Source organism: Balearica regulorum, chromosome 4 (assembly GCF_011004875.1).
Source record: "Balearica regulorum gibbericeps isolate bBalReg1 chromosome 4, bBalReg1.pri, whole genome shotgun sequence".
Taxonomy (NCBI): Eukaryota; Metazoa; Chordata; class Aves; order Gruiformes; family Gruidae; genus Balearica; species Balearica regulorum.
Window position 1 is genome coordinate 32,727,741 of NC_046187.1, and position 26,853 is coordinate 32,754,593.

The 26,853-nt window shown below is 45.3% G+C and overlaps 2 protein-coding genes across 3 annotated transcripts; one reads left to right on the forward strand and one right to left on the reverse strand.

The window, feature by feature from the left end:
• Positions 1-14,061: 14,061 nt before the first annotated feature.
• Positions 14,062-22,833, reverse strand: SARAF (store-operated calcium entry associated regulatory factor). 2 transcript variants are annotated; one of them, XM_075751636.1, is made up of 6 exons: positions 22,684-22,833; positions 22,126-22,301; positions 20,547-20,937; positions 17,382-17,487; positions 15,258-15,376; positions 14,062-14,782 (listed from the first exon to the last, which is right to left on the reverse strand). In XM_075751636.1, exons 1-6 carry the CDS (start codon positions 22,763-22,765, stop codon positions 14,757-14,759), a joined length of 900 nt encoding a protein of 299 aa, XP_075607751.1. In that variant the 5' UTR covers positions 22,766-22,833; the 3' UTR covers positions 14,062-14,756. The 2 variants fall into 2 exon arrangements, with proteins under 2 accessions (XP_075607751.1, XP_075607750.1); XM_075751635.1 differs by having other exon boundaries at positions 17,382-17,490.
• A 224-nt stretch (positions 22,834-23,057) lies between these two features.
• On the forward strand, positions 23,058-26,700 carry LEPROTL1 (leptin receptor overlapping transcript like 1). The gene is made up of 4 exons (XM_075751650.1): positions 23,058-23,201; positions 23,752-23,827; positions 25,213-25,399; positions 26,434-26,700. Exons 1-4 carry the CDS (start codon positions 23,186-23,188, stop codon positions 26,548-26,550), a joined length of 396 nt encoding a protein of 131 aa, XP_075607765.1. The 5' UTR covers positions 23,058-23,185; the 3' UTR covers positions 26,551-26,700.
• The last annotated feature ends 153 nt before the right edge of the window (positions 26,701-26,853 follow it).

A 26,853-nucleotide genomic window follows, 5' to 3' on the forward strand; every position in this document is an offset into this window, starting at 1 on the left:
CACCGCCCCGCCCCGCCCGCCCCCACCGGCGCCGCGCGCCCCGCCCCGCCCCCGGCCGCGGCCTTGCGGGGGGCGCGGGGGGCCTGGCGCGGGGGAAACGGGGCACCGGGGGCGGTAGGTGTGCCGGGGGCCGAGGGGTCACACCGGGGAAGGGGGCCCGGCAGGGCGGAGCCCTCCCGGCAGTGGCGATCGTGGCCTCCGGCCGAGGAGAAGGTTCATCCTCGGGAGCAGAACCGGCAGCCGGGGCGGGGGGTGGTGGGTTTCTCCGTGCCCGGCGCCGCCGCCGTGCTCTCCTTTGTCCCGTTCAGGGAAGAGAAAGCTCCACGGAGCAGAGCCGCGGCGTCGCCCGCGGCATCCGCTTCACCGTGCCCCGCCGTGGCACGGGCCTGGCGTGGGCCGGGCAGCTAAGCGTCCTCCACATTGTCCTTAAAATATAAATCGCCCCGAGGAACCGTAGGACCGGAAACCTCCGATGCGATTCCTCTACGCTCCAAAACCAGGGAAAACGACCCAACGAGTTGCGGTTGCAGAGCCTGGCCGCGCGCTCGCTCGCCGTGGCAGGCCCCTGCGACGCGGAGCGCAAGAACGGCAGCCAGCCCTGGTTGGGTTGACGAGGAGAAATCCCAGTCCTCAACGAGGAACCCAGTCTTCCTGGCCATTCTTTCTTGGGCGCTCGTGCGGCTCCTCAGCATCGGTATCTGAAAAGTCACCTTGGGCCTGAAATTCTTCGGGTCGAGTCGATTTGTAAATCTCAAACCTTTCAGCGGGGAGCCGAGTGCTTAATGAGCTGACATCACTGTGAGGCTGCAAAAAAACCCCCTTGTTTCGTCTGGCGAGCTTTGCCGTACCGCCGGGCGGTGGGCGCAGAGACGGGGGCAGCCTCCCCGGCTGGCAAAGCGGAAACTTCTCCGCAACCCGGAAAAGCAAACGGTTTTTTTTCCTAGATACAAAAACAATAGGAGAAATTAAACGATGGAATTGGTGAAGGAGCGTAAAGATGTTTCGTCGGGTATTTAAATGGGGCATCTAACGAGCATCCCTGACGGCGGGATGCAGGCCACAGCTTGGTAGCTCCTCCAGAGCCGCTCGCATCTCAATTTGTCAGAATCCAAGCCCACGTAAGTACTTAAATCGATATTTAGACAAACACCCAGATTTTAGGACTCGCCCCAAAGCGTGATGAGTACACTTGTGGATGGCGAGCCATATGCTCCCCGGCGCGTGCTGCAGAGGTTTGGGGTGTGCTCTGGGCGCGCCTGGCCACCCTCCTTGCCAACGCTCCTGCGACAGGCACACGCCGTTGCCCTTCGGTTTAAAACACCACCACGGTTCCATCACGAGTCAGCTCTTCGCATCGGTTTTTTTCAGTGTCTGATGAAGGCCCATGGTGATTTGGGGTTTATGCTGGAGGGTTTTTTTTTTCAGGAAAGTATAAAAGTGGACTCTTGCAACTGCTTTAGTGCTTTTTTTAGCTCTAACGCGGCACTTCTAGCTTTCAGAAAGCTTCTGGGTAAAACTTAGCCAAGCACATAAATAACCCAAGAACCTGGCTTTCTTTCAATAAGGCTTCGTTTTCTAAGTTATTTTAAAAGAATTTTGATGTTTCCCACCTCTTTTGAAAAATGTTTAACAGCCTTTTACAATTTACATCTCTAGAAGAGTTTCTTCATTGTTTTTTTGGGTTTTTTTTCCCCCCCAAAGACTCATTCATTAGCAGTTACAGAAATGGCAACCGTGCTTGCGTATCTTCCCAACTGGCCCTGCTTCTGCTTAGGTATTTCTGGTTCCCAAGGGCAAGCTCCTTTCTCCAACGTCCCTATATGCCTGCCCGTCATTACAGAGGGACTCTGTCATACAGGTACGTTATGTTCTGGATTTATACAAATTTATATATAATATGTTATGGATTTATTTGAAAGAGGTCGCCCTAAAGTGTTAACCTGAGGTCCCTTGCCAAAGCATCACGCTCTTGCAAACCTCCAGGTGTCTTTCCTCCTGCTTCGCCGCTCTCAGGATAATTTCCCTTGTTTTGGAGTGGGGTGCTTGGACCCCAGCCGTGCTCTGGCATTAGCGCAGGCTGCAGCTCCGAGCTGCTCTTCGGGCAGAGAAACTCAGCGCATGGGAGGACAGGCTCACGTCAAAGCTTTGCCTTTCCAAAAGATACGGCTGCGACTGGCTCAGACTATTTGGCTCCGAAAAATCCAACCCAACTTTCAGTCCAGCTTCCAAAAGTGGTTTCGACATCGCGGTTGCCTACCCCTCTTCCTGAAGCCTTATTCGCAGACAGCTCTTTGCTCAATGCTCTCCTTATCCCAGCCCAGCACAAAAGATGCGTTCCCCAGGGAAAAGCCCCTTTGAGCTCTAAGTTGAGCATTGCCCCTAAGTCAAGTCTGAGCCATTCACAAACCCCCTTAGCTCCAGTGGCTGCCCCATCAGATTTATAGGTTAAAACTCAAGTCACACCACCCCTTAGCTGCGCCAGCAGTCAAGTGCTGTTAGTACTCCAGTGCTTTCCAAAAAATCCCACATGTGCACCCCAAGAAATCTTAGCGGCACAAGGAAGTGGCTACAGCAATTATTTTGTGGTCGGGATGCTTTTGAGCAGCTTGAATGTAGATAATTCTGCAGTGAATATGTATCCTGAAAGAAATGATCCACATCAAAGTCTGTAATGTCTGCAAAAAAATGCAATAGTAAATAAAAACTTCTGCCAAAACAAGAAACTTGACGTTAATGCAAAGATGGATTGTTTCCATTCTGGATCAGCTGGGGAGCAGGGAGTTGAAACTGGGTTTGTAATAGAAAGCATGCCTCAATATCAACATCCATCTGTTATAAAAATAAAGGCACTGCATTTAGAACTGTTAAAGCATTTTAGATGACTGGAGGTTCCTAAGGGAACTTAGGTTCTTTCCTTTGTGTATAATTTCACAATTGGATTTGACATAAGTGCCCTTTTAGGTTCATTCACTGGAAGCACTTTTTTTTTTCACCGTCTGGTTTTCCTCATCTGGGTTGTTGGGGTTTTTTTTGAGTGACCAGATTGCTTAGGCTTCTCTGAAAGCACAGCTATTAATGTTATCTTAATAGTATTTTAATGTTTATCACTTCAACAGAGATCTCTTTCGCCTTTCAGAAACCAGTCTGACCAGATTTCTCAACTTTTGTGCTCTGTGAGTACCCCAATTTGCTGTAGCTGTCTATGTTAATGTTGTAAAAATGTGTTTATGGTTCCAGTGTTCTAAAAAACTTAAATATTAATTGCTTCACTGCCAGGAAAATAGACCCTACCAGCACTTGCTTTAAAAATACAATGTAGGCTCCCACCGCTGAACTTGTAAAAAGCTCTTCAGAGCATCACAGGTTATATACACTTGGCAGTATTGTGCTCTGAAAGGACTCTCTTTTGGTGCTAGTGGAGAAAAAACATTGCTGCCTGGGTTAAAAAAGGCCTCCGTTTGTTTTGTTTTGCGTCATTTGCTACTTATAACACATCTTGTGTTTGAAGGTCAGAGTGGGACCAAATTGCAGGCCCTATGCAGCATCACTTGCATTTCAGAAATTCTGGCTTTAATGAAAAACCTCTTTCTACAGCTTTCAGAATGTGTAGGTCTCATGATGACAGGAATCTCATAAATTATTTTTTTTCAAATACTCAGGAAAATTCTTCAACTCATAGCCATTCCACCGTGGCATCTCCTCCCTCCTTCCAACATGAAGGTTTCTGTATCTGTGTGGTGAACGGGATCAGTAAAACAACACGCATTAAAATGACCTCTCCAAAAAGCTCCTCTTTGGTCATCAGCACCAGCTTATCCCACCTTGCAGGGTCAGTGGAAATGCCACGTTAGCTCTTCTGCCTAAAAATTAATGTAATGCAGGGTCAGTTTCTGAGATTACCAGTTTACAGATGGTTATCTGGATTTAGCTACTCATTCTTAGCTCTTGCAGAAAAGCAAACAGAACAGATTGCATTTGTTCTGGTTTTGCTACCTGCTTGCATGGCAGCGGGTACTGTGAAGGGGCAAACTTCAGCGAAGTCATAATTTCATACCGTGCAAAATATCATGCTCAACTAAGGCAAAGACTCTTCAGGTAAGTACTTACTGAAAGTCATTTTTCTACTCACAGGGCATTTCTCTACAAGCAGTCAGGCTTAATATTTCTAGCTGGTTTTACATAGCCTTTTCAAAACGTCCTTTGGCTCCTAATGTGCCCTGTTACCAACTCCTGCAGCCGCAATTTTACCGAGCAGTAAATCCAGCGTTGAGGCTGCCACTGCCAGACCTAACCCACCACAGCCATCTGACTCAAAGCACGAACCTGGCACAAACGCATCCTGCCAAGTCCCCTTCGTTCCAAGATGCTCCGAACGGTTAATTTTGTGCCGTCAGACTTTACACAGCTCCCATTTATGTGGTTGGGTTTCCAAATGATTGCAGGTCACGGAAGGGAGAGCTGGTGGGTACCGAGTGCTGTGGAAAACCTGCTCGCGAGTTTGCAGCTGGAAGCCATGCAGTCGGATGTCGGGGCTAGGCGCATCACACCTAATCCTCTGTGGCGATTCCTGCCTCCTAAACCAGACAAATAAAGTTGCCCGAGTAACTGTTTGGAGGGCAGGGTAATGCTGTACGTGGAGTTACGGTGCCACAGCCTAAACAGAGGTGCAGCTGCCACACATAAAACTGTTTTTAAAAGCCTTTCTCATCTGGGAGCAGAGGAGTTTGCACTGGTGTAACCGGATTTGGAGCGGTACGTCTTTTGGGCGATGGCAGGGTAGGGAACGGTGTGCCGTGCCTGGTGTTTGACAACAGTTCTCTGGGTGAGCGGTTGTTTCTTAAGCAACGGCTCCCTGCTCTTTGCCACCGGCTAATCGACAGGGATTATGCGGGGAGGAGAGAGGATGTAATGGGCAAGTACTGGGTAAGAGGAAGAATAAGGAAGGAAGAAGGCCCTCTTTAGAAAGAACGTGTGGTTGTGAGGGGGGCTCACCTGACCACGGGTCCTCTACCTTCATTCCCAGCAAGTCAAACTTCACGCCGCCCATCTGCTCTCAGTAACTCTGCTGCTGGGAAGAGTCTGTCTTATTCACCTCAGGTTCAGAAATCCCAGCTAACTTTCCTAAACACCTCTGGGTGTAACCCACACTCCTCTCGCTCCTGCTTCTCACCGGGCATCCTGTGCCTGCTGGCTTGGACATGTCACTCAGCCAAACCTATTTGGGATGGGACATTCACCTCATCTTCAATCGAGTGCTTTCTTCCTCTGTTCCCTCCTCTACCCAAGTCTTCGCTGTACCTTCCCCAGCACCAGAGCTGCTGCCTGCTCTCCCACCTGCTGCAGCACAAGCTTGTCCTCTGACAACCAGGCAATATTTAACCCCCAGTTTAACTCTCTGGAAGATCCGTACCTTTCCAGTACCAGGGATAAAAGAGGTCAGAGATCAGACAGTAGTGAGGGGAGGGTAACCCTAAATCATGCGGTAAGAGCGAAATACATCCAGCATTATGTAGAGATGCAGTAAAAGCATCTTTGCCACTTGCTGCAGTGCACAGAGGTTTTTTCCCAGGAGACGTGAGGATGCAATCCCATTGTGTCAAGTCACTGTTCTCTCCAGCCCAGCTCTCCAACCTTTCCTGTTTGCACCAGCGCAACTGTACTGCGAGAAAAAAAAAGAAAACGTAGCCTAAATAAACATCTAAACTAGATGTCCTTTCCACTTCACCTCCAGTAATCGTTCAGTCAACAGAAACGTCGTTTCCCCAGCCTGAAATAATCCCCGAGAATCAGTGAAGCGTACAAGCATTTTCCCAAGCACACTCTCCACACACTTCCCTGGATTTCACAGGCTTTTCCAAAGGCTGAACTCTTGGTGATGCCGCGGCTTTCAGCGCTGGGAAAGCCGCACAGGGCAGGACACCCATCCACCGGCTGGGAAAAGCCCCCGAGAGTGTTTTTCGCCTTTCTGTTCCCGGGGTAAGCTCTGGGCTTGCGGCGCAGTTTCAAGAGAGGTTTCAGCGATGCACCCACACCAGTACAATACTGGCTAATGCCCAGATTTAAGTGAGGCCTAACATTTCTTTTAAATATGGAAAATTCAGTGCTCTGTGCAGGGATAAAAGTCTTTTCTATTGTCTTTTTTTTTTTTTTTTTTGAATGGAAAGCCGGGGGAGGGGGAAGCCCCAATCTGATGGCTCTCGGTAACAGCCGCCGCCTCCCCGATTGACTGACCTAGATGGGCAGTTCAGTCTCACACCCCGGTTATGAATGTCTCCCTTTTCACTCTTTTCTTTCGAGTATCTCTGCAGCTCATCTCGGACTAACAAAACTCTGCCCCACAAGGTAAGAAAGAAACCGGAAAAACCACATCCCACCCATCCCTGCAGGGTGATCCCTGCCCCCAGCCTTTTGTCTGCGGGCCCAGCAGGACAGGGATTGTGGCTTACTGGGGGGGGATACGGTGCCCAGTACGATCGTTTTCCTCTCCCGGTTCGGGCTGGGGCCCCGAGGCACTACTGCAGGATAGGAAAATCATGCCAGTCCTGTTAACTCTCCCCTTGCCAGCCCGCTCGGAGATCTCCTCCGGGACAGATGCAATGGTCATTTGAACTCAGGGTGCTTCAGGAGCAAGGCAAGTTGTTGGGGAAAAATAAGGTGAAAAAGCTTATTGAAGAAAAAGACTGAAGAAAAAGCTAAATGCAAGCTCTGTTTCAGCCTAATAGAAGATATTTCCTCTCCATACAAGTCTAACCCGACTTATAAAAGCAGAGTGCTATGGCTAGAAGAAGCTCCTACAACATCCCTGTCTTGGGCGGAAATGCGGACTAGCGCATTGAGATTTTATTTGTTAAGATCTGTGAGATCTTAAGATCAATCTTCTGTAGATCTAGATGTTACATGACCACTGTAATACAGCACACGCTGTAATATGGCACAGACTACAGCTCCATCTCCTGAAACGCAAGTGAAGTGTTTAATAGTTGGCTTTTTGTTTATTTAGGATGTTCAGTAAAAATTGCACGGTTGCCCAAAATGTTGACTGTGCCTTTTCTCCCGATTTCAGTGGAAAATCAGGCCACTTACTGAGATGAAAGAATGTGGATTTTTTTTCATTGTCACAATCTTAACAATAGTGTTTCACTCACAAACTTTCCTGGAAGACAGGTAACAATGTTACCTGCCCTTGTCTGGTGCTTTGAAAAATTAACACTTGTTGAGCAGTCTTGTCTGCAAAGCATGAACGTGTCTGAGTACACTAAGGGCAACTTCTTATTCAAATCATCAGTCCAACAGCCATGCTGAATAAGGGGATGCTAACTATTGTAACTTTATTATGAAGTTTGGTCTACGTTTAATTTTCTGCCAAGAACGTATATTGGGACAGGAACACAAAATAACCCGTGCTCTTCTTTCCTTCCACCTACACCAACAAAAGCTCTAGTGCAATTACAGGCCTGCCATTTGCAGAACTTCAGTAAACTGGGAAAAGAGCTTTTCAGCTAGCATTACCTTTCTGTACTAGGAGGCTGTGCCAGTAGACTCATCCTTGAAGGTAAGGATGTAAGAGCTGACATACTGCCTGGGAGGAAAGCTCTGTCCACCCCAGCACCCCAACTCTGAGGGACGCCATTAACACCTTCTTCCTCTGGAATTCAAGGTCTAGGGGTTTCTGAGCCAGAAGTCACATAATGACTCAGTCATCGATGTGTTGACTTTCTGAGAAATTGCCTAATCCTTTCCATCTCATCTTTGGCTTTGGTCTTTAAAACGTGCTGCGGTGAGGCATTTCATAAACCAGAGGGCCTGTATTTTGAGGTGCACATATGTCTGAGCTGGCAAGATTATGAAAATGTGTTAGTCCATACGTTCAGGAGGAGAGGAAGAGAACAGCAGGGACAGCCTGACCCAGCAGCTGAATGTATACAGTGACCTCATAAGCCACGTGCAGACTGGGGGATGCAGCTCCTTCGGCACGCTGCAGCTGCATTGCACAAGAACATGCTCCAGTACATCGACTGGCTTGACCAGAGCATCCTACATAATTTTTTTTTTTTTCCCCAAAGATCTCTGTCGCCGACCATTCCTTGCCCTTGCTTCATTTGTCATTCCAGGGCACGAAGCATTCCTGTAGCTCAGCTGTCTTCCCGGGCCTCTCCTGACACGCTGTCCAAAGGTCATCAAATACAATCTTCCCTCGCCCGCAACCTCTTGGCTTGGAGGCCCGCCAAGCTGAAGCTAAGTGGTGGCACTCATTGCTCCACGAGGCCTCTCAGGTGCTTGAGCAAACAAAGGCTGGAGAGGAACAGATGCCTCGGTAGCCGGCTCCTGCCTGGGACTCCTCGCTCTCCCCTGCTCTGCTCAGGTTGAACGCTGACGGAGACGGTTCGTGCTGCGTTTCTCTCTCCGCTGCTGCAGAAAGTTCTGTTTCTCAGTTATGCATGGAGAAGCTTTGCAATGTAAAAGTCAGTATCTGTCCAAACCCTAATTTTCTGCATCAGCTGAGGGAATGTGTTAGTATCTCGGGCAAAACTGGATTACTTCATTCAACTGTGGTCTTCCTCTCATCGCTTATGCTTGCACTGTTTTAGCTCTATACACATTCACTTAGTTACAGCCTAATCTCCAGCTCCTCGTTAAAAAGCAAATACATCCTTCCACCTGTTACGAAGGAGAGCACATAGAATTAACCAGCCAAGCTGTGGGACCCAGGCAGCCTGGCTGGATTTCTAATGAGGACACAGGATTTGCCTACAGATGGAAAATAGCACTTCACTGCTGACAGTAGGTGTCAGCAGCAGATGACAGTTTGTGCTGAACAGAATCTCCTTGACTCAAAGCAAAGACGGGAACAACTTTCAGAGCTGTTTAAGCCTACTTTGAGCTTGATTTTGACCTCAATTTCAGAAATAGCACAGATCAGTTTGTTTCTGTCCATGCTTGCAAGCACATGAATTTCTGCACTGATCTAACTTTGCTTGTAACTGCTGCCAATTCTTGGCAAGCTGTGTATCAAACTACAGAGAGCCCCAAACAGGTCTGACTTTATTGAACACCAAACCTGTCACAGTTCTAAGTCTTCCACTCTGGCCGGAGTGGTGCAGAAAGCACTGATGGTATTATTCAAATCCACAGCAATAGAGTACTCCTCCTCCTGGGAAAATAATGTTGATAAAGTATTCCTAGGATGAAGGTCAGCTCTGCAAAGTTGTTCCACTTCAACATTTTATCTACATTTATTACACAATTGGGTTTTTTTTCCTCTTTCCTTCAACCATAATTGTTTTCTGTCTGTTAAAGCAGATGTGATGCATTTACAGCTGCTAAATGACATGAAAATGACTACAGGAGCTGACTAGGAGATGAATAACTCCCATTATTCAGCAGCAGGAAAAGGTATTTTGGATTGCTGGTAGTTCCAGCGCACAGGAGGTGTGCAGAAGATGGCTAGCAGGACCACAATTCTCAGGGCCAAGTCTCAGAGGATCCTGTACAACGACATCTGACTACAGCCGTAGAGCAAAGACTGCACAAGAGTCTCAGTGCCAGGGAAGTCAAGGCAAATCCAGTAAAGGAGCAAATATTCCCCTGTGCGGTAACTCAGAGAGCTTGGTCTTTAAGCAGACGGCGATTTGTCTCCACCAAACTTCATGGTGGATAGTTTGAAAACTGAATTGGGCTATGGCTGAGACGGCCCTCAGAGCAAAAGGCGTCAACACGTGTCACTGATAATTGCCCTTAGGACAACTTTAGGGATGCAGGATGAAACTTTCAAGCCCTGTAAAATAACCCCAACATAACTGCTATTAGAGCTGCCTAGCAGCTCCTGCTGTTGCATGAGAAAAGCGAGCAGACAGGACATACTGGGGCAAAGGCTCCACCTGCAAGCCTGGCTCTGGCTAGTGCAGGTGTAAACTTGCTAGCCTTCGTCGTGCTCGCCTGCTGCTCTTTCCATTTCTGGCCTTCTCAGTTCGTTCCAAGACACACTGCGGCGGGAAAGAAACACGGATGCAGGGCCAAGTCTCCTTTTTTCATGCTTGGCACTAGCATCGTGGCATTTTCAGAAGCACCTGATATCTTTAAACATACATCTACCTACAGGATTTGCAATGGCATGTCTGTGGAGAGGCTGAGCTAGCACATCATAGGCCAGCTTCCCGGTTATACAACTCTTAGTCATTCCTAAGCATCATGGTTTAGCCCCAGCCAGCAGCTAAGCACTATGTGGCTGCTCACTTAGTTCTCAGGTGAGATGGGGAGGAGAATCAGAAGAAAAAGATAAAACTCCTGGGTTGGCATAAGGACAGATTACTGAGACAGCAAAGGATGAGGAAAATAACTACAACAGTACTTACAAAAGAATATAGAAATGCAGTTTGCTCACTCCCTGGAACCTGATGCTGGCTCTCTGAGCAGCAACTCGTCCTCCCAGGTCAGCCCCCTTTTATATACTGAGCATGACATCACATGGTATAGAATACCCCTTTGGCCAGATTGGGTCAGCTGTCCTGGCTGTGTCCTCTCCCAGCTTCTTGTGAAAATTCACTCTATCCCAGCCAAAAACCAGGAGACTAAGGTACGATGGAGAGGATGTTTTCAGGTCTCCTCCACCCTGCCAGCTCACCAGTCCTTAATCCGCTCCAGCCACCGGCTGCCAATACTGTACCCTTGACAAAAACGCTTCTCTGACAGAAGGCTAAAAAAAGTTCTTTTTGCAGACATACTGCCCACAAAGGTCAATTCACAGCCTGACGGTTTGCTCCCTTGACTTCATCTCAATCTACTCCAGCCATTCCCAGCAAAATGTACTTTTTGCCAGCGCTTGTCACTTCCTTACTGAAGAAACATTGACGCTCAGCAGGAACAGAGGGAACTATAAGACTGTAAGAGGGAAGACAGTGGGAGATAAGAAATACAGGCCACAAAGGGAGCCTGCTGATTATTTTCATTAGCATTGGCAAAACACAGCTGCGATAGAAAGAGCAATGTCAGAAAGTAAAAGCTACTCTAGTCAAGGGAAAGCAAAGAGAATCAGCTGCAGAGGAAGGCTGCAGCAAAAGGGAGATGGAGCCTCTCCCACACAGCACTTAACTCTGAACTGCCCCAATAGGTACGGAAGGAGAACAACGGACCCGACTATGTCATCTGTTTCATTACAGACAAGACAACAGCATTATCTGTTGGTACAGACTGCATCTCCATCAAATTTTTTTTTTTTTGTGCCTTTGTTCGTATACTTTAGTTTGGAGGCAGCTGGGCTATTTCTGTACCAGGATCACTGGGTGATAGGTACTCTGAAAATATTAAGAGCTAACACCAATTTGCTTTAATAAGGAGGGATAAATACACCACTTGCAATTGGTGCCAAGTGGACAACAGCCCCTGTACAAATATTGCATTTTCAGCTTTCAGATGGCTGTACAGGCAGGCATTGCGTGCTACTTGATTCCAGCAATTTCTCTGTGAAACAACTCCTACTGCTGGAAATTGTTCCACCTCTCTTAATTGATCTTTTGGAACTTAGTGATGCAAAGTGATGATCATGAAAGATTTTTTTTTTAATAAAATAACCAACATACCATCTTGCCTTGCTGATAAGACTAACACACACTTCACACCCAGAGAAAAGAGCAAGTTGCATAGCATGACAGTCTGCAGAACTAGCTGAGATCTGACCTGGGAGCTGAGTCACCAGACAGTGTGGCATAGAGAAAGGTTATCTCTGTGCATCTCTTTCTTTCATCACATGCTTCAGAGGAAGTCAGCTGTGAAACCAGGAGTTTGTTCCTGTAATGAGCTTTAGCTTTGTGTGAGGACATTAAGTCATGTCAGGGTATGAGCAGAACTAGTCCCAGGTGCCAAGTAGAACTGCAATTACCCTACAACAACATTTAACAGTTTAAGCGTTTACATATGCCTTGCAACTATGAAGTTGCTATGAAGATGCTGCCAAAACCCCGTCCAGGAGCAGAAGGAATACTAGGACCTCTCAGATCAGATATTCAGGAAGGAAGCTCAAAGTCTCTTGCAAGTATGAACTCTAAGCTGCCTTCCACAATTTTTTTTTCCATTCAGGAGCCTCACCAACATCCTTGATCTTTGATCAAGTAAACTTTGATATCAGAATTTTCAGGCCTCTGTTTAACTGTATTACTGCCAAGAAGCTGAGCTGCCGCTATCTGTAGGCCTTGTTGACACATTCTCAGTATAAGCAGCAGATCCGTCAGCTGCTATCCCAGGGTAGAGTTCTGATATATCCACAACCAGGAACAGCAGCGGTGATCGTAACTTTTTTTGAAAGGTTCAGCTAATCACCTTCTAAAGCCAGGAACTCACCAACACAGCAGAGCTTTTCTACAGACTCAGATGTGAAACCTTGGTTTACAAGAAATCCTTCATTTCCTTCCACGGTTCAGTAGTTTGTTACTGACTATGCCCAGTATCATTTTGTTGAAACAACACATGGCTTACCAGCTCTGCAGCTGGGCATAAAGGATGTTTTTACACCACCTGGGAAGTTGATGATGAAACATAGCCAACCCTGAAAACCAGACAGTGCCATCCCTGCAGGCCTGAAGATAGTGCTTTGAAGCACTCCTTATTTGCTTATTTCATTACTTTACCAAAGTGAATGGCAAAAATACCCTATAAACTATGGTAATTCATCAGGTTTGTGCATCAAATCACATTTCATGCAGAAACTATCAATACAATTTTAAACATTGTCTAAAAGATTTCATAACATCATAATTTGAGAGCAAACTTCAGCTTCAGACTACCCAGGTAGCAAAAAAACCAGTTTCATTGTTATGTAATTAGTTGGCAAGGAGTATTGACTGTGACAAGTTTCAACCTGAATACATTTAGAAGAACTCCACATTTAAAATACATTATTTTGCTACATTTGGTCAAAATATACATCTTTATCATGTACTTTTCCTCATAAAAGGTAAAGCTTTCTAAGAGGCCAACAGTAAAGTCTCTGCCATTTCCCTGCTTTCTAGATTGATAAAGCAGGCTGCTAAATGAAGACATTTTCCCCAATCCTCAAGCAGCTCTGAGCAGCAAACTACTACTTTATCCTCAAGTTATAAATTTTATCAAGATTTTCACATTTTTCAACACAAGCTTGACACTTTTTTTTGTTGCTTCTGTTGACTTCTTAAAGATTTCTACGCCTTTTTTTTTTTTGGCTGTTGCTTAAGCCAGAACTCGGGCATTATTATTTGAGCCAATTATTTCTCTACTCATGAACGGACATAGTTACAGTTGCTTTTTCATGAGTAACACTTAAGTCGCATTCTAGACTAACCATACCTGCTAAATCTCCTTGTGGACATGCTGCTTGTATCAGCAAAACAGCGCTTTGCTTTTGCTGTAATAGTTTACATCAATTCCCAGACACAGTATATTCACAAGGCTGAAAGCTATGTTTCTGGGACTGCTGCCAGCACAGAAAAGCTGTGAGCACACACACACACACTTCTAAGCTGTATTAGGACAGCCTCTGGAGAAGACCTGGTGGTCACACAGCCCCGTTTTCACTCTTCCCCTCCTCCCCCAGTCCCAAGAAAAGGCTGTCTTTTTCCAGCAATGCCTCTCCCAGGGCACAGTCAGTCACACAAGAACTATACAACACTTCTCAGAGCCCCAAAATATCATTACAAAACAAAGCTAGGCCTCTCTGCTTCCCACTCTTTGACAGCATTTTGCTTTTAAAAAGTACATTTGGGAAAGTACACCCCATCAGACATTCAATTTCCTTTCTTTGCTCAGTCTCAAGGTCTGCTATGTTCTAGAGATACCACCAGCTTTGGATTAAGAATGCTCCCTTCCCTTTTGCAATGCGCACCTTTGGATTACTGTGTCCTGGACAGGTCACCTAGCAGGGCAGACAGGGCCTGAGCTATCAGCCAGTTCACATCAGAAGTTTTCACAGCATTGCTAACATCCACTGTAAAAAGAATAGTCTGGAGCCCCAACGTGGGCAAAGTGTCTGTAGCCACCTGATTTAAATGACCTCAGCATTCCAGAAAAAGATCCAAATTAGAGAAGGACCATCTCATCTCATTTCAGGTTTTTTTTTTTTCTCATAATTTATACACAAAATCCTCCAGGTTTGCACAGTCACTTGGATTAACCCTAAAACTTGGAGTGTCCTCAGATCTGCACATTTTGGCTCCAATAGTCACATAGCACAGATACAAACATTACATTAATGTTAGTCTCTTTCTACATATACAATTTCCCAGTGAGAAAAAACCCCAACACCCAGCTAAGTAGCTGACTGCACTTACAGTAATGTTCACATGAATTTTACAAAGACAAACAAAAGTAGCTTCAAAGAGCAGCACCCCTTAGATATCAGGTGGATTACACACAAGGCCTTTCAGATGCTGGACCAAGAAAAAGAAAAACTCAGAAATTCTGGATTAAATGAAATTTAAGCCCAGAACATGAGTAAGCTGCTCGCTTGAAAATCTGGTAAGGCTACCATTGCCCGAATCCCTCAAGTACAGGCACTGTAACACCATTCTTCTTATTTTGTATCTTATGAGAAGCTGCTGTTGTGAAACAGTGGATGTTCCAGCACCTGTAATACCCTAAACAAGAGAGAGTCCACATTTCCTCGGGGAAAGAGGAATTCTTTGCCTAGTCCTTCACACTTCTCGTATCCGCTTCTGAAGCCTGCTACTAAGTAAAAAAGTGCTAGTACACAGGAAGATTTAGTTCAATCAGATGTAGTAACATCAAGCATTTCATCTTCTTTTTGTGCCCCCAAAGCCTGCAAACGAAAAAAAACAAACCTGTCAGTTCCATCACAGTCTTTCCACTGTGCTCTCCCCAGTTCTAAAAAGGCTAAAGGTGGTAAGCAAGATGAGTTAAACATATTCACATAAAGTAAAACAACAACCATTGAGGTGATGGACCTGAAAAATATTCTGTTCTTGCAGAACAGACGGCCTGCTTTGTACAAATAAATCATGTTTGTACATGTTTGCTAGAGAAGGGCATGTGTAGCGCACACCAAAGGGGAAAGCCTTAAACTAACGTATCTTGCAGATGAAGACAAGCCCGGTGCTGGTGGTACCATGCTCATTGTACGCCTGTGGGGAATTTCATGCCCCACAATGCTGCCCTACTTCCATAGGAAACAGAAATAAGGGACATTGTTACATGCCCACCTGCACCAAGCGGCAAAATAAAACAAAGAATGCTTGCTGAACCTCAACATCTATGTATTTTTGATAGGTCCTTACCAGAAGCAGTTCTTGTTCCTGAACTGCTACCTTGTGTGGAATTGCTTGACTGACTGTTCATTGGAGGTGCAGCTGTGGGATCTGTCCACATACCGTAATATGGGGAACGTGGCTGTGCTCTGAGAAGAAACAGAGTAGAAGGAAGGCTTCATTAGTGCCCTTATGAAAAATTAAGGGATTACCATTCCAAACAAAGGGACTGCATCTCTGAGGGAAAACTGTAAGCAAGCAGTTGTTTCAAAGCTGGAAAGCTCCCTAATTAATGCAATTAACATGTTGAGAGCAAGGATATCCAGCGTTGTCACAGTAGCACCTGTAGGCTTCCAAGAGAAAGTTAAACCTCATTCTTCAGGATAAGCAATTCTAACAATTGCAAACAAGGAATTTTTTTCCTCTGAAATTCTGACCTCAGATTCTGTTAGACAAGAAAGTAGATTTGACATCTGAAGCTTAAATGCATTTTGGCAACACCTACATCCCAGCCATGCAAGACAGAAGAAAACATCCCTCTGTTCTGTTAACTATTTTGAAGAGGTTGTATCAATAAGACTAACATATCATGACCTTTGACTCTCTGATTTAAATTACTTGCTTCTGTGGACATGGAATTTCCTGCTGCTGAAATTTACAAATAGCTATCTCACACTTTCTGGTACCAGCCTTTTCACACACATAATTTCAAATGACTGAAAAAAAGAAGACTGACTCGAAGACTGTTTTAAAAGAGAAGCCCAAGTCAGGAAGCTTGTCCATTTATTTGGACTTAAATATTCAGTTAGGCCTCTAATCTTGAGCAGTAAGAGGTAGCTACTGAAATGAGGGATGTGTGCAGAAATCAAGGAACCAACATAATACCTAAATACAATGCTTAAACACAAGGGTCATGTATTTAAGACTTAAGAAATATCAAGTCAATAAAACCTTTAGCACATTATACCTTTTAAGAATTCTTAGCAGGGTTAATATAATAAAACAAGATCATAGAATCATTTTGCTTGGAAAAGACCTTTAAGATCATCAAGTCCAAGATAGGATATTTCATCCACTAAAGCTCTACTCAAAGTAAATTTATAGACAATTTCTACTGTTCATGGCATCACTGTCCCAGTCTCATCTTACTTGACTCTGAGATCAAGACTGCACATTGGACACTTTAGAAATTCTCTTATGTCCCAAGTTTTTACTTCCTTAATAAACAGGCAATTCTGATAAAGCTTCTGTCATTACAAAAAAAAACCCCAAACAAATTCACAAAGGAGGAAGATGCTTTAACACACTCCTGCCCACACGATCTCAATCCCAAACTTTCAATATAAAAAACTCTATGTGGTTATATTTAATCTGTTATGTTACTGCATTCATACAGGATTAGACTTGATACACATGCAGTTGTTTGACAAATAAACTGCTTGGGCTGTATTGATTGCCTGCAGGAGCCACATATTTTCTCTAGTGAAGCCTGAAATGGCAGCAATTGCTCCCTTTAAATAGTTTATCTAAAAATGATGCATTTTAAATGTTTAAAAGTGTTTAGTAAATATGACCAGCAGATGTTTACTCCAGCACTGAAACTGCTTTTGAATACTGTTTGTGTTACATTTTTCCAAAATGCAACTTACATGACCTACAAGTCCTTTGGGAAATCACCCCTCTTGGATTTCCATACATGGGCCACAGGAGGCTGTAGATTAAAGGCTGTTTAATTGACCACACTGTGTCTCACAAAAGAACAGCTGCCATCCAGACTGACTTCAGGAGAGATGACACTGATACAAGAGACCTATCTACAGAAGGTTTTATGCTTAATATATTATGTGTGTTTTAAGGCAGTCTGCAGATGGATTGTTTAAATGCTCATTTTAAATTTGCAGGCCATCATGCTGGGTCAGAGTAATCAGCTAAAGCAGAGTGAAGTACCTCAGCCCTCCTAATTCTTGTTCCCAGAAACATGTTTAAAATGTCTCTGCTTCTGGAGCTACAGGCTGCTCCTCAAAGTTGTTCTAGAGGTAGGATTTCCTAGCTTAAACGATATAGGCCTGAAAGCTTAGAAACAATATAAACATGGTATACGGCATACCTACTGAGAGCTTAAATACTTAAAATCTGAGAGCATGCATATTTTACCTGTTACTGCCAGCCAAGTAGCCTAGCAAGGTTCCTGTTCCTAATCCACTCCAAAATCCTGGTCCTGAATTGGTTCCACGATAGGCAGAAGTCCCAAAGCTGTCACCTTCTTAAACAAAATGAAAATGGAAAACATACCAGTTAGTGGCACCTAATCCTCAGGCCAGCTGTTGCAACAAGACTCTCCCCTGTTAAAGATAATGTAAAATTAGAAAATAAACTCCTCCCGATTTCAGTAGATTCTTGATCAAGCTTAACTTGAAGAGCATCACAATTTGGAAAGCAGGAAAAAACAAAGAAATGAACACAGATGTAAAGAGTTTTACATGAAAAATCAGCTTCCACTCAATCTCACAGCCCTGACCTTTGCAAAACATGGCAAAGAGCCCCTGCCTGCAGATTTATAAACAGACAAGCTAGATTAAAAATAGAAAAGGAAATGAAGGAAGAATAATCAGCTCAAGGTCACACAGAAAGCCAGAAGCAGACGCGGGAACAGAAATCAAGTACGTAAGACCAAAGAGTGAAATAACCACTAGGACACATTGCTGCTAATCCCACTCAGAACAGCTGCACATCGTGAGCAACAGTGGCTCAGTCTAACAGCTAACATTACTTCATATTGTTCCTGGTAATTCTAGTCGGCTATTTGTTACCAAAAGACATGCTAACTGCAATCACATCGCAAAGTTTTTATTATGCGTGAGTCACCATACTTGACAAATACCTTGATGAAACTGCGAGAATATCAAGTGGGTTGTGGGGGGGGAGGCGAGTCATGGATTTTTTATGTGTGACCTGCATAACATGAGGTTCTGACTCAGAACCAAATGCCTCCCATTTAGAAATAAAAAGAGATGATGCAAAACCAAAGCAGAATCCCTTTCTGGTGTAGAAAAAAACACGGATGCAAGAATAAGCTCAACCACAGGTTTAACACATAAGGAAGTGTAAAAGGCAAGGACCAAAGAGAACCTTACAGTCTCCCTGAAATATGCCCACCTAAACAAGTGGACCAGAGATTATGTAAAAGTTATACAGGGCCTAGTTTGTCTTCAGATTGGTATGAATTATCTGAAGTCATGGAAGCTAAAAAAAAAGAAACAATTTAAATAACCAGTTTAAGTCCACATTGGACTTGATGTTGAATTTCATTTTGAATGTATTGGGAAAAAGATAAAGTCTCATTGAGATGACATACCTATTAAACTATCCTGATTTGGAACAAAAAAAAAAAAAAGGACTTAATTTACTGTAAAAATTGTGTGAATCAGGGAGATGAATGAACTCATTTGTTCAAAAGCACCGTGGCTGAACATGGACTCAAAACTGAGTCTTTTTTTGTTGAAGTATCTAAAGTAAACATTAAGGATCATGACAAACCACTAACAGAGAAAAAAGTAGAATTTAATTGGGATAGGCTAGCCAAACAAGTTTCACAGGACACATTCTGCATGTTAAGGGGATTTAAAGTCAGGCAAATTAAATATTAACAGGAAAAAGTGAAAGACATTGAAAAATCTGGATGGTAACAATAAGCAAAAACTAACACATTCCTGAAATATGGACATAAACACTCAGGGATGCGCTTTTGTTCCACTGTCAAAATTTAAAGGTAGTTGCTAAATGCATAAAGTAGCATAACAACATTTTTAAGCCAGCCCCACATTCAAGAGGTTTTCCTCCTTACTGTTTGAAATTTAAGGAGAAATCATTGGCACTTGTTATTGAAAATGCCGTAATTTAAGCCTTATATGGCTCCCAATGTGCATTTTAGGTGTCTCAACTTTCAGTAATACTCAAGAAAACATATTTTCAAGGTCCTACCCCTGCTAGATTTCAGACTCCTGCAATGAAAAATGCATTGCTGCAATTAATTAACAAGGAACAGGACAGGAAAAAAAAAAGGTAACTCCTCACTCTGTTTTGCCTGTGCCCAGTGTGACGAGCCCTGCCTTATGACCAGGGCTCTTAGTAACTGTCACAGTAACGCCTGCGGCAAGTGGCATGCACACACAGCGTAGACTGTCTGAAGTCTGAAATAACTACGTGGAACTCATTTGCAAAGCCACTAGTAATATACAAGTAGAACCCCTTTAATTTTCTGCTGCAGGTACAGCTGAAAGTTTCTGCTGCACGTGCCCTGCACAAGGGTATCTAAAAGAGTTATACTGGCACCCTCTGTTGGCCAAGTAGCTCGAGCAAACCTGGAAGCATTAGCAAGCATTACTAAAATATAGCCTTTTGACTAAGTAAACTTAATCCTTGCTATTTATTTACTTGATAGAATCTCTTCTCTAACTCACAGAAAGAAAAAAAAAAAAAGATGGGGACTATGAACTTGTCAGAAGATAATTTAAGTTCCAGTGCTGTGAACATCTCACCTGTTCCCAGGATTAAATAGGTTGGTCAGACACCAGATGAATAGCATTTATTTCCCTTAGACACTATGACCATCTAAGGCAGTCCATTTATTAAGTGACAAAAGTAATCAGTTTTCTGGGAAAAGGAAAAATGCACCTTTTCCTATCAGTGCCCTTATCACTGCTTACACAATTTCCAACTTTAGATGCAAGGCAGCATGTGAGATTCAGGTGCTGCACCTCTAATGATAGTTCACAGACACTGTTCTATGCTCTAGGAACCACATCTTTCAGCCATTGGGACCACACTGAAGCACCTGTTAAGCAGAGGACTGGTACACGACACTCAACTCCGACAGTTTTGTGAATGAAATCAGGGGTCAGGCAGCCCAGGAACTGAAGGACTCTTCTGTAAAGTTTCAAAGTGCTGCTTTGGCATGATTTTGTTTCTGCCTAGGTGAGACTATTCTCTCTTCCAGATTACTTATGAAAATTATTCTTCCCTGTCACAATCCTCGTATTTCACACAGTGCGAAAAGAACGTTTGCAGAGCACAGGGAGATGGATTTTCAAAGGCTCAAAAGGGCAGCTTGCTGCACAGCCTGCCCTGAAAGCCTGGGGGAAATCAAGTTCTTATTTTCACTTTTAAACAAAGAATAGGGCACAAAGGTGGCTGCAGGCTCTGCAGCCAATTCAGCAGAGTCAACTGCCAATGCATTAGGTTTAAGTCTATCCCACCCGCAGATAAAGCAGTACAATCCTGCTTGCTCTTTTGAGTACTATAAAAGGCTTAGAGCCCTACCTGTGAAGCTGGACTTAAAACCAGGAGGAGGAGGTGCCTGCTGACTCTGCCAGGAAGGCCTAGCGAATCCATCCCTGTCACCAAAACTCTGCTGAGGCTGCTGGTTACAGAGGAAGAGCTTGTATACTCCAAAAGCGAGAACTAGAAGAACAATTATAACAATCGCTCCAGCACTAGAATCAAAAGAATCCTTCCTTGACTGATAATAGCCAGAGCCAAAGCTTCCAGAGTTCTTCACTTTCCTTTCACCTTCCTCAGTCAGCTCTAGCGTGAACAGCAGACTACAGGAACCTCTTAAGATGTAAGGATCATCTGGGTAATCGTAGCCTTCACAGCTCACTTCGATTTGTCCAAAACGGTAGGTATTTTCCAAGTCTGCTTTGCACTGCCACTGAGAAAATAAACACAAAGTAAAACCTTCTGCTCCAGAGATGAAAATACCCATCTGCTTCCCCAAATAGGCTCTGAAACACAACTGTAATTGCTAACAAATCATCTAAAAGGCCACAGGGAAAGAAATTTGTGAGTGCTCTTATTTTGAAAAGGAGTAGGAATTTGAAATTAACTAAGAATGATTTTAAAATCCTAAAAGTTAATGAATATTTGGTTTGCTTTACTGAAGAGGTTTTTCAAGTACCCCTTCTTTAGCTACAGGAATACTTCTAAAAATAACCTGTGCCCTGTGCAACAGTTACTTAATAAATGCCTGTTCCCATGTGAAGTGAATGGCAGCTACAAAAAATATAGAACCCTGAAATCCAGTGCACCTGATTCCACAAAGAAATCAAAAAATTGGGAAAGATGTCATAAGGCATTCACATGCAACACTTCTCAATGAGATTGCGATTCTGCAGTTGAATATATGCGGATTCTTCAGTCCTGCGGTTCCTTGAAGTATGTGAACTTAGGTATCACCTCTAACTGCAAGTGACACATATTTTGGGGAAAATAAAAAAAAAAAAAGAAAGTAGTTTCTAAATTAATAATTCAGGACAGCAGTATCAACTGCCAATTCAAATCTGACTGTACTTTTACAATACTGTGTTTTAAAAATTATCTTCAGCCTTGATTCCTGGTTAATCTATTGGCAGAAGCCTAGGTAATAGCTAACGAAACAGAAATACATGACTGTTTACTGACTAGTACTGGTGTACCAACATGCAAGAGAAAGCCACGTAAGTCTGAATTAGTTTTTAAATTGGAGAGCTGAAGTGATGCAAATATCTATAGCCCTTTTACTCTAAAGATGGGAAATCCACACAGCAATACCAAAGCAAAAGCATCCTCAAGGGTTCCCAAGCCTGATTTTATGAACTCGAGCAACATTTTAGTTAAAGCCAACAGAGGTTTGCTACGCAGTGTTTTTACATTAGAGCCTTCAGGGATGTTTCAAAGCTATACCTACAGTAGTTATAGCAAATCCAAACCCCAGAAGTATTTAGGTTAAGCTTTAGTCACCAAAGATCCTCTAACAAAAAGCAAACTGAACCGACACCCTAGCCCATAACTCTTTTCTCCTTCAAAAGTCACCAAGCCTAGAAAGGCGATTTCATTAGTTTAACAAGTTTTAACCCGTTACCTGTACGTCATAGCCATCCCAGCCTTTGTTGTAGCACTGAACCACCTGAGGGACGCGGGAACACCCCGCGGTGCCTCCCGTGCACTGCAGCTGAGGGACCGCAGCTGTCCGCCGGGATGTCGTGTACTGACCTACGCGCAGGGTCAGCGCCTGTACCTCCCTCAGCAGGACCCTGCCTGAAACAGGGAGCCCAAAGGTCAGCGCCGGCCCACACGCGTTCCCCTTAGCCACAGGGGCCTCCCTTCAGGAAAAAAGGGGCTGACAATACGAAAGACGCAATAGCGGCCTCTCGGAGCGCGTAACCGCCACTGACCCCACCGTGGGATTACCGCTGCGGCACAAGCCGTCACAAAGGGCCCCAAACCGAGAAGCCCTCCTGGCGAGGCCCCGGCGCGCCCCCTCCCCCGGACCGGGCCGCCGCTAACCCAGCGGCGCTGCGCACCGCTCGGGCGTGAGAAGCCGCCACGGTGACGGGAGAGGTGGGACGTGCAGCTGCGGGGCTCCAGGCTCCTCCATCCGGGAGGGCCTGACGTTGGTATACCGGCCCGCAGGTCTCACCCAGCTGGTCCCAGCTCCGCGCGGGGCCGGCAGCAGCGCAGAGGAGGAGGAGGAGGAGCGGGGGGGCCGAGACGGCCGCCATAACAGCCCTACGCTGAGTCAAGCCTCTTCTCCGGGCGCGGCGCTTCTCATTGGCTGATCCTGACGGAAGGGGCGGGACCTGGAGAGGAGCACACGCACCGCGGGACCGCCCTGAAGCCCCGCCCCAGTAGCCAGCAGGACCAATGGGCAGAGCGGAAGCGGCCGCGCCGTCACTCGAAGCAAAGGGCCCTCCCGCGGCGCGGCCGCTTCCCGCGCTCCGGGGAGGGGGCGGGGCTGGCGCCGCTGGCCCATCACGCGCGCAACACGTAGCGTGCGTCACGTGGCCGGAGCACGCGAGGAGAAAGGGCGGGGCGCGTTCCGCGCTTGCGCTTTTCTCTCCCGGAAGTGGCTCCGGGCCGCGCCAGTTCCGCTTCCCAGCGCGCGCCGCTCGGCCTGTGCGGCTCGCGGGACGGGCGGCGCCATGGCCGGCATCAAAGGTGCGCGGGGGCGGAGCAGTTGCCCTGGCAACGGCGGCGGGGCGCACATCCCCCCGCTCCCCCCGCCTAGGGGGGCCGCGCAGCGCCGGGCGCCCCACCGCCTTGCGGAGGCCCTGCGGTGGGCAGGGCGGTCCCGGGGCCTCCGCCGGTGGGGCCGCACCCCCGTGGGAGGCCTGGCGGGCCGTGCGGGTGCGGGGCGGCCCTCCCAAGGAGGGGCGGTGAGGGGGCCGTGCGGCCCGCCTCGGGCGGGAGGGGCCGGCAGCCGCCGCGGGAGCCGGCGAGTCCCGCTCTGCCGGGCGTCCGGGGCTGCCCTGAGCCGCCCTCTGCCTCCAGAGAGGAGCGGGGCCGCCCGCCCTGCTCCCCGCCCGGGCCCGGGGCCGGTGGGAGCGCCGCCTCGGCGGGGGGGAGAGGGGCGGGAGCAGCGCGGCGGGCCCCGGGCCCGGGCTCTCGCCATGGCAGAGTCTCGGTGGCGTTGTTTGAAGGTTGTGGTCGGTGTTTTATCCAGTGCACGGAACCCTTCACCTGCTGTCCGTTTGTGTTCTCGTTGTAGCCCTGATTAGCCTGTCCTTTGGGGGAGCAGTCGGACTAATGTTCTTGATGCTTGGATGTGCCCTTCCCCAATACAAGTAACGTGCGCTCTCTTCCTATTCTTCATTTCTTTTCGCATGTCTATAATTCCATAATAGTTTGGCTTTCGCAGTTATGGACTGATATGCCCTGTGTGTGTAAGAGGGTTTGGTTTTGGCTTTTTTTGGCTTTAAAAGATTGGGGTGGGAAAAAAAGACCATCCAGGAGTTAATTCATCATAACAGGGAAGGCAACAAAAGTTAAATTACCAGGCTAGGCTGCAAACTGTTAAAGAATGTACTGTCCAAACGTGTTTCCAATGTTGTTCCTCTGTGGCTGCTAAGCAGGTAGCATCTCCTGAAGTAGACAGCAACTGTGAATTATCAGGGCAGCATTTGCATTTCCTCTGGCTACTTAGTGGTAGCTGGGCTATAGGTGACGGTCAGGTGGACCCGTGGCTGCGTACCACGCTTGGTAATGTAGTGTCTGGACTAATTGCAGCTGCTACCTCTACTTTCAGTCTATTGATTTCTGTCTCTTGGTGTCTGGGAGAAAGGCAGTAATAGACCAAAAGTTCAGAAAGTTAGGCCTGTGGCTTTGACTCTTTGCAAATGAATGCTGACTTTACAGAAAATATTTTAAATCAACTTATTTAATGTTAAATATCAAATATCCTGTTGATAGTCCTTCTGTTAGTGGTTGTGAATTACAGTTTTCTACATATATGACTAGCTTTCTTATGCTAGCTCTCTTCTTTTTTTTTTTTTTTTTTTTTTTTTTTGTTATAAGACCAGGGCTGGTGACACAAAACCTTAGGAAGGAGCTCATTATGCAGTCACCCTTCGAACAATGCAATAAAGTGTTACTGAAACAATGCGCAGCTGCATTGGTGTGTCTGAGAAATCTAGTCTGGCGAGCTGCAAGCAATAAAAGAAAACATTACCAAATACGATGGTGGAATTTTTGTAGGTTTTTGTTAGTTGTGTTCAGATTGGGGGGGAAAAGTCTTGGTGCCCCATGGCAGCTGAGAACAATACTCTGTGAATATGTATGTGAACTGAAAACTTATGGGCAAAATGACGTGAGGGCTCTGCAAGAGGTATCTCTGCAATTCTTAAGTAAAGCTGACAAGTTAAACTTAAGAGTTAAGCTCATCTTGTTAGGTGGCATTAGATTTGGGCTGGCTTAGAGAAATCTTGCTTTATGAATATCCTGTTCATGAGCTCTCTACTGCTGCTGCCATCGAGGTCAGCTGAAGCCGCTCACAAACATGGTCTGTGGGATTAATGTCAGCCTGTTCTGAAGTGAAGGATTTACTTTCTCTGGGCTGGTGCCTGTCTTTCCCAAATGTGAATGCTGGATGGGGAAAGTGCCTTGCATTGATTTTAGGAAGAACAGGAAATAAGTAAGTTAACTTTAACTTTTCTTCTCCTTTCTTTTTCAGCCAGTACTGGCCGCTGTTTGTTCTGTTTTTTTACATCCTTTCTCCTATCCCGTACTGCATAGCAAGAAGATTAGTAGATGACACAGACGCTACAAGTAATGCCTGCAAGGAGCTAGCAATATTTCTTACGACAGGCATTGTGGTCTCAGCATTTGGGCTACCAATAGTGTTTGCAAGAGCAGAACTGGTTAGTAATATTTCAATCTATGATTTTATATTTTTTCTAGAAAACTTTGTTCTTTATGTTTTTTTCTGGAGGCAGAGCTCTCATGCACTAAGCAACTTTTATAAGCGCATTCTTAAGAGGCCTGCAGTGGAAAGAGAATGAAAGTTTTTTTGACTAGAAAAGCTAATACTAGAAACGGAAGCATGGCAGAATGTCGTGATTGCCAATTGCTTCACGTGGTCATGGAATAAACCCTAACAGCCTATATGCATTGCAGACAAAATGACGTAGAAAATAGTGTAAAAACTTAACAGGCAAGTAACCAAATATAAAATAATACTTTGAAGCCAATTTGTGGAGTAGTTGAACTAAAGCAGCATGAACAAACAATGCATTTTTGCACTCGCTGGAAATGATACTGGTATTTTTTAAACTTCTGAGTTGGCATTACATCTTTCCTAGTACATAGCTTTTCACTAAAATCCTTTAAAAGATGATCTTGTTTGTGTGAATTTCGGAGAGCACTACTAAGTCAAAAAACATGGAGTACACTTTCCTAAAATCTCTTTAGGCAAGAACACCTCAGACAGTCAGTTTGAATGCCTCACACCCTTTGAGTAATCCACTTACTCTCCTTGGAAAACATTCACCTCCTTTTTTGTTACTGGGATATCTGCTGGCATTTTGAAGAGCTGAATCCTTAAATGTCTGTTTAAAAAGGTCTTACAGCATGGTTAGCAAGTACAGCTGGGCTGCACATGTGTGTGATGCTGTTGCCTAGCCTTACTTTACTATTTTTGGATGTTACAGCAAGACAGCTGTGCCTGCTAGCTAGCGCTTTGAACACGGCTAGAAGAAACTTGCAGTGCTGCTTGGCTAATTGAATTGGTCAAGTTGTTTAGGGTAAAACCAGCTTTCTTGGCGTAACCACATACCACCTTCTGCATCACAGACCTGTTACTGAACTTTGTCTCTAATGTGACGTTAAGATGTTACCTTTTGTCTTGTTGGTATTCAGTTCAAAACGTGTCTAACTAAATTCCCCTTGTTCACAGATTTACTGGGGCGCGTGCGCACTTGTTCTTACGGGGAATACAGTCATCTTTGCCACGATCCTAGGATTTTTCTTGGTCTTTGGCAGCAATGACGACTTCAGCTGGCAGCAGTGGTAAAAGGAAGATAAGAGAACTATCACAGGCATCTTGTCATGCAGTGGCCATCCATACAAATGAGAGAATGGGCAATAAAGAGAAGTAGCGTAGCAAGCCTCTTGGGTGTTCTAGATGCTCCTTTTCACCTTGTTCGTTCCGAGTGTACTACTGTTGCTGACAGGGTTTCTACATTTTTACGAAGTGGAGAGATTATTGATTTCATTTTTACCTATGGTATGTTTTTAGGTGCTCTCTTGGTTTAAAATTGTCATCCTGCTGTCCAGTGTTTATGTGAAGCTTTAAATCTGGAACAAGAACATTTAA